Source organism: Pristiophorus japonicus, chromosome 1, assembly GCF_044704955.1.
Source record: "Pristiophorus japonicus isolate sPriJap1 chromosome 1, sPriJap1.hap1, whole genome shotgun sequence".
Classification (NCBI taxonomy): domain Eukaryota; kingdom Metazoa; phylum Chordata; class Chondrichthyes; family Pristiophoridae; genus Pristiophorus; species Pristiophorus japonicus.
The window spans coordinates 459,998,457-460,006,489 of NC_091977.1; the positions used below are offsets into that span (position 1 = coordinate 459,998,457).

General features: G+C 43.8%; 1 protein-coding gene across 3 annotated transcripts in view; it reads right to left on the reverse strand.

The window, feature by feature from the left end:
• ripk2 (receptor-interacting serine-threonine kinase 2) overlaps positions 1 to 8,033 on the reverse strand; it is a 110,848-nt gene that overhangs the window by 67,767 nt on the left and 35,048 nt on the right. For all 3 annotated transcript variants that reach the window (XM_070893817.1, XM_070893813.1, XM_070893808.1), the window contains exons 2-3: positions 2,807 to 2,960; positions 1,478 to 1,633 (exon numbers count right to left, since the gene is read on the reverse strand). In XM_070893817.1, the coding sequence (XP_070749918.1) occupies positions 1,478 to 1,633; positions 2,807 to 2,960 (310 nt within the window). The remainder of the gene's footprint in view (positions 1 to 1,477; positions 1,634 to 2,806; positions 2,961 to 8,033) is intronic.

Genomic DNA, 8,033 nt, shown 5'->3' on the forward strand with positions numbered 1-8,033 from the left:
AAACTGCATGATGTCGGGTGGACAAGATTGGGCTCATCTCTGAGGATCCCATGGTCAAGAGTCTGTTGACACGTAGGGCCCAAGTTTCCACATGATTTGCGCCTGATTTTTAGGAGCAACTGGTGGAGAACGGACTATCTTAGAAATCGCAATTCTCCACATTTTTTTTTCTGCAGTTCTAGTCAGGTAGAACAGTTCCACTTTGGAACAGAATTTTTTCTTCAAAAGTGGCCACTGACGCCTGATTTCAAAGTTTCCACAGTGAAAACGTACTCCAAACTAAAAGTAGAATGGAGCAAGTGAAGATTTTTGTAGAACTGAAAAAACCTGTTCTACACATTAAAAAAATCAGGCGCAGGTTACAAATTAGGCGTCCAGAACGAGGTGGGGGGGGAGGGAAGTCATTAAATTCTATAATAAATCCTTATTTATACTTATACAATTATACAAATAAATCAACCTGAATAAAAATTTATAAGCAAAGAAAAGATTAAACAAACCATCTTCCTACCTGTGTGAAAGTGCTTCAGCCAGGGAGAATGCTGCGGAGGGGGGGGGGGGGGGGGGGAAAAGAGGAGGCAGCCGTTCGTTCCCGCCGGGGGGGGGGGGGGGAGGAGGGAAACGGCTGCCTCAACTTTGAGGCTTCCTGCAGCCTTCTCACTGCTGCAAGAAGCCTCAGTGCTGATGGCAATGTGCTTTTATTAAAAAATGTTCAAAAATTAAACAGCTACAAAGAACTACAAAAATGGCCGAGTGCCAATGTTTCCTTCACACTGCGCGTGCGCGAACGCTCCAACGCGCACGCGCACGCGCAGCGTTGCCGGCAGGAAAAAAACTAATTTAAATGGTACCCGCCCCCTCTCACTTACAAAATCGGCGCGAGTGTAGGCTCTGCGCCAAGCAGACATGGAGCTGCAGGGCGCTCCAGAATCGCACGTTTTTTTTCCGGCGCGAAAAACGGGCGCCCAGCTCGGAGGGGCGCCTGTTTTTTATCGTGTGGAAACTTGCGCCCATATTGTCTAGCATTACACAATACAGCATGACCAATTGGAGATCAGCTGATGCGCAGGGGGCAATACACCAGCAAGAACCACCTTTTGTTCTGAAGTCAAAGAATAAGATCATGGCCTTCCATTTGATCACTAGCTCTATTACAGTAGATGAATGCTTGAATACTCTTAACTGAGGTGATCAAACTCTCTTTTTTTCCATCTTGACTAGCCAGTCAAGTTAGTGACTCTAAACCAGATGAGTAATGTTGACATCCAGAAACAAACAAATGGTCCCAAATATCTGCACAGAGGAGGATAAATTGCGGCCAGTATTGGCAACAGTAAATTGTTGAAAACTGTGTCTGATATTCTAACTTTTAAAAAGGTTATTAAAATATCCTAATTATTTATAAGTACATGAAGATGAAGTATTAACTATTGTAATAGCATAATACTAAATTATAATTGAACAGATAATTTCTTACCTTTACATGAAATTCAGCATCTAATAGAATATTTTGTGCCTTCAGGTCATGATGCAGCAATGGTGGGTTCATGTTGTGAAGGAAATTCACCCCGAGCGTAATTTCATATAGTATGCGAAGTCGCAATGACCAAGGAAGTGTTGGATAAGTATCTTTCTGCATCAGAAAAATGCAGATCTGTTTTTAGAAGAGAACTCATCCAGAAAGATAAATTGTTATGCATCTGACTCCCTTTTAGAACTTAAAATTTTTAAGTTTGTTAAAACGCAGATGTTGCCGAGCCTGTTAACAGTTAGCCCAGCCACAGAAAATCTCATGATTAGTTGTAAACAGACAGTGGGAGGATCCAGTGTTCAGATACCAACTATCAGATGAAAGTATTCCACCTCCACCAACCTTTTCATTTGCTGGTATACAAGACTCTTTCAAGTATTTTTCACCTCTACACTTCTCAATAATGGCTGGTGTGCAACCTGCTTCCATGCTCCAACCAATGCTTATCTCAAAGCAGCCACTGGGAGAGGCACTAGAGAGGCAGGAGTGTGGAAGTGCATTTCCTCTATGAAGAAGTATCTAGCATATACTGGGGCACTCATCATAATAGTACTACAGAGATCAGAAACTAAGAGGTGGGGTGTGGGGTGTGACGGGGTGTGACGGGGGGGGCACAGGGAAGGTGGTACAAACCTATACCCAGTAACTCCATAGTGTAATCTGGAATACCCATACCTTAAAAGCATATGAGCTATGGAAACAAAATGTTACTTCAAGACTCAATTTTGGTACCTTATGAAATATTTTTTTGGCAGTGAAAGGTCTAACAGTAACCAATGTAATATAACAAAAGGACAAACTCCAATGGAAGATTACACCAAGAACTTAAAATCTACTCTTTTGTAGAATTTCAAACAAAAATAATGACAAATAGTCTGGAGAGGAAAATCATTATCCAATGAAACATCAAAATAATTTGTCCATTCATGTTAACTAGGCATCTGCTAATCCAGTAACCAGATTAAATGGTTTAGATCTCAATTTCCAATTAATAGTCAAGATAGAAATCCTGCTCTGATTATGCATTTTAAAGCCAAAGTTTTCCCATAGATTAGTGTATTACACTGCACACATTTACATTACAACACTGACGATACTTCAAAAGTGTTTAATTGGCTGTAAAATGCATTAGGATATCCTGAGGTTATGAAAGGTGCTATATAAATGCAAGTTTTTATTTTTTATTATTTCTTTCCAAAGTTTGGTAAAAAAAAATTACGTTAAAAACGTGCACAGAATAACTACCACACGAACATCTTCATTCAAACACATTACCTGATGAAGGAGTTGGTCCAAAGACCCATTGCTCATATATTCCGTCACAATGCCCATGAACTCAGGTTCATTGCAAATACCATAAATTTGGATTATGTGGGAAAATCTGGCTCTGTGCAAGACCTCTGCTTCCTTCAACAGACTGTTCCTTTCCCTTAGGAAAGAAAGAAAAATAAATATTGGAACCATTCACAGAAGCATCTTCTTTGTCACTCAAAGCGGGATTATGAGGGTTGCTCAAATTATGAGGGAAGGGGAAGAGCCAGAGAAGTGATATATTGTTGTTGTATTGATATCACACCAAAACAACATAAATACATGTTTGTAATGCAGTGAGATGTTTCAATGACGATTATGGTGCAATAGTGAAAAATAAAGTTTTCAAAAAGACACTTTACTATTTACAATGGGCCCAAATTTGGCCAGGAGTTGCTCCGTTTTTTTTGGAGCAACTTGATTTTTCTGGAGTATTTAAAAAATCCCCATTCTGCACATTTCATTTGCGCCAATGTAAGTGAGGATTTTTTTTAGTTTCGTTTTTTTTTCCCCAAAAGGTGGCGTTATCAGCCACCTACACCTGTTTTGGTCATTTAAGCCAGTTTGGACAGCTAATAATTGCTCCAAACTAACTCAGGCCAGCGAATGTGGCCACTTGTGGCCGCACAGAAAACCCTTAAGAAATTAGTGCCGGTAAGTACATTCTAAAGCACCAAGCACTAAACAAAGCAAAAAATAAGCAATCAATAACAAATAAAAAATACAAGGAAGCTGAAAAGACCTGCACCTAGCACCAAGACTTACAAAGCACAAAAAGTAATAAGCAATTAATTAATAAATAAATAAATAAATAAATAAATAAATAAAAGGAACCCTGCACCTAAAGCACCAAGACCAAAGTAATAAGCAATCAACAAACAATTATAAAAAATAGAAGTCCTATCAAAACACAGCCCGGGAAGGCAGCGGGCCGCCGATGAGGGAGCCCATTCGGCCAGGGATAGGGGCGGTGTGCTTCAGCCCCTCCCACACAGCCTGCAGCACACACTCACAGATTCTGGGGGCGAGGAGCTACTGCGCATATGCGCACACTCTAGCGCGCATGTCCAGAGGTCCCAGCACTGTTTCCAGCGCCGGGTCCTGGCTCCGCCCCCGAATCCAGTTGCCACGCTATGCCACCATCGAGGAGAGACTGGGGAGTGGCCAAACTCGGCCCGAAGATTTTTGGCGCCCTTGGAGTTCTGCAAAAGCGGCGCACCTCTGGTGAGTGCGCCAGAAATCTGTACTGGCCAAATTTGGGCCCAATGTCCCTTAAACATACAGAATGAGAACAAACTTCAAACACAGCACCCTGCGAATATCAAAGTTTACATGACATACCATTTAAAAAAAAAGTGGGATTCAACAAATTTTAAATAATCATGACTACAGAAAATATAACTTGTATACTTTTATTGCCGCCATATGACGAGAAAACATTTTGTAAATCGGTAGACAAGATGCAACTGGCAGCACCAAAGGCACCACTGCACATAGATCTGCATTATTCCCAATAAAGATATTTGCACGGAGTTGCCCGACTTACAAAAAGCAACTAAATATTCCAATACAAATAGTTCTATAGTATGCACCACCAACAGGCAGAATTAGTTTGATATTCCTCACAAAGGCTTGGGCCAAACTGTCATTAGATTGAAGTTTCTTGCCAATAGAGAAATGTTATTAAGTACAAGTAGCCATTCTTGGCTATAAAGTATACCCTCCTCCAAGTCAAAAGGGTACTGGTTCAAGTCGAACTCTAGGACTTGAGCAGGTAACCGAGTAGCACATAATCTTCAATGCAGGAAACAGGGAGTTGTGTATTGTTTTAGCTGCCATCTTTCAGATGAGACTGAGACCAACCCTCCCTCCGCCCCACCCCCCACCCCATTCAGGTGGATGTAAAGACTTTGAAGAGGAGCAGATTTCTGATCCAAATTTTTCCCTCAACCAACAGCCGTAAAAAAAAAGACCACCAACAATAACAGATAAGCACCACAACCTTCCATCTAAACAATGGGCCCAAAATTCACTGTCCCCGACTGCCGCGATCGGGTACTTTTCCCTCCCTGAGCCATATTCAGCTCGGGGAGGATTTCAGCGCTGCTCACTTCGGCCGGAAACGGCGCGGTGAAGCCGTTGTAAAGGAAGGTTTCCAGCGGTGAGCTCTGCAGGCATGACTTTTCTCGGCAGTGCCCCGCAAGGTTTTCAATGCAGTGCTCGAACGCGACACAGCTGCAGCACTCTTTTGTAGGTAAAAAGTTTTATTAATTATTATTGTTTTTATTTAATTTCCAGTATGCATCCGCAGTATTTATCTTTTCATCTAATTTTATTAATTGTTTTGGCTCCAGTAAACCTGCTGAGTGCTGCTCAGAGGTTTGCGCATACTCCTGTACTTTTGTACAACTTTCAGGTCTGACTCTTTAGTGGAGACCTGTGGACTGCAGAGACCTGCTTGGCAGGGTTCACCCTGAGGATGGGAGGAGTGTTGGGAGGGCGACACCTGGTACACCTGCTCAGAGGCAGGGCGGCATGCAAGAGAAGGCGTCACCATCAGCACCGTGCAGACAGACAGCGGACAAGGGAGGCAACAGCCATGATTCGTTCATTCTGCGCCAGACCAGTGTGCCCACCGTCTTCACCTGCCCAAATCAGGATTGCGGTTGGATGCTTGGGGACAAGGGATATCCCCTGTCCACTTGGCTGCTCACTCCTCAGAGGAATCCCAGGACAGCGCCAGAGCATGCACACAATGACACTCATTCTGCCACCAGGTGCATCATCGAGCAGTGCATAGGCATCCTTAAGCAGAGATTCCGGTGCCTGGACAGCTCTGGTGGCACCTTGCAGTACTCTGTTCAACGGGTCTCCATAATCGTCGTGGTCTGCTGCGTGCTGCAAAACCTGGCCATCATGAGGGGACAGCCACTGGAGGTCGAGCCAGCAGTACCACTGAGGAGGAGAAGGAAGAGGAGAAGGAGGAGGCGCAGAAGGAGGAGGAGGAGGAGGAGGAGGATCCCCGTCGCTCCAGAGCTAGGAGGCATTGACCCATTGCCACCCTGGAAGGGCCGGGTGCAGACTGGCCAGCACCCTCCTAGGGAGAAGTTAAAGAGGTGCAAGGGTCAACGATGTCTCGGAGCGGGTGCAGGACATTCTGAAAAGAGAGGGTGAACAGCCAGTTGTCATGGTACCAACGATATAGGTAAAAAACGGGATGAGGTCCTACGAGATGAATTTAAGAAGCTAGGAGTTAAATTAAAAAGAAGGACCTCAAAAGTAGTAATCTCAGGATTGCTACCAGTGCCACGTGCTAGTCAGAGTAGGAATTGCAGGATAGCTCAGTTGAATACGTGGCTTGAGCAGTGGTGCAGAAGGGAGGGATTCAAATTCCTGGGACATTGGAACCGGTTCTGGGGGAGGTGGGACCAGTACAAACCGGACGGTCTGCACCTGGGTAGGGCCAGAACCAATGTCCTAGGGGGTGTGTTTGCTCGTGCTGTTTGGGAGGAGTTAAACTAATATGGCAGGGTGATGGGAACCTATGCAGGGAGACAGAGGGGAATAAAATGGAGACAGAAGCAAAAAAATAGAAAGGAGAATAGTAAAAGTGGAGGGCAGAGAAACCCAACGCAAAAACAAAAAGGGCCACTGTGCAGCAGAATTCTAAAGGGTCAAAGTGTGTTAAAAAGACAAGCCTGAAGACTCAATGCCTCAATGTGAGGAGTATTCGGAATAAGGTGGACGAATTAACTGCGCAGACAGCAGTTAACGGGTATGATGTAATTGGCATCACGGAGACATTGCTCCAGGTTGACCAAGGCTGGGAACTCAACATCCAGGGCTATTCAGCATTTAGGAAGGATAGACAGAAAGGAAAAGGAGGCGGGGAGGCGTTGCTGGTTAAAGAGGAAATCAATGCAATTGTAAGGAAGGACATTAGCTTGGATGATGTGGAATCGGTATGGGTGGAGCTACGGAATACCAAAGGACAGAAAACGCGAGTGGGAGTTGTGTACAGGCCACTAAATAGTAGTAGTAAGGTTGGGGACAAGTAATAAGGGATGTGTGCAGTAAAGGTACAGCAGTAATCATGGGCAACTTTAATCTACATATTGATTGGGCTAACGTAACTGGTAGCAATGCGGTAGAGGAGGATTTCCTTGAGTGTATTAGGGATGGTATTCTGGACCAATACGTCGAGGAACCAGCCAGAGAGCTGGCCATGCTAGACTGGGTGATGTGTAATGAGAAGGGACTAATTAGCAATCTTGTTGTACGAGGCCCTTTGGGGAAGAGTGACCATAATATGGTAGAATTCTTTATTAAGATGGAGAGTGACACAGTTAATTCGGAAACTAGGGTCCTGAACTTAAGGAAAGGTAACTTTGATGGTATGAGGCGCGAATTGGCTAGAGTAGACTGGCAAATGATACTTAAAGGGTTGACGGTGGATAGGCAATGGCAAACCTTTAAAGATCATATGGACGAACTTCAACAATTATACATCCCTATCTGGAGTAAAGATAAAACGGGCAAGGTGGCTCAACCGTGGCTAACAAGGGAAATTGAGGATAATGTTGAATCCAAGGAAGAGGCATACAAATTAACCAGAAAAAGTAGCAAGCCAGAGGACTGGGAGAAATTTAGGGCCCAAGTTTCGGCCTCAGTTGCTCCTGATTTTTTGGAGCAAATGGTGTAGAACGGAGTATCTTAGAAATCGGAATTCTCGCCATTTAGTTTGCTCCAGTTCTAGTCAGTTAGAACAGTTTCACTTTGGAACAGAATTTTTTTTTCAAAAGGGGGCGTGTCCGGCCACTTACGCCTGTTTTCAAAGTTTCAGCAGTGAAAACTTACTCCAAACTAACCTAGAATGGAGTAAGTGAAGATTTTTGTACGCTGGAAAAAACCTTGTCTACACTTTAGAAAATCAGGTGTAGGTTACAAATCAGGTGTAGGGAATGGGGGGGGGGGGGGGGGTGTTTAAAGGGAAGTTTACAAACATTAAACACTTCAGTTTTACAAATAAAGAGCCATCATCAATAATAAATGATAAAACATCAATAAATGAACCAATAAATCAATCCAAAAAAATCAATAAATAAAACATTTCCTACTTACCGACTGCAACACCGGGAGCCCTACAACAGCGTGCTGGGATGCCACCCCCCGCCCCCCGTGTCTCTATCTC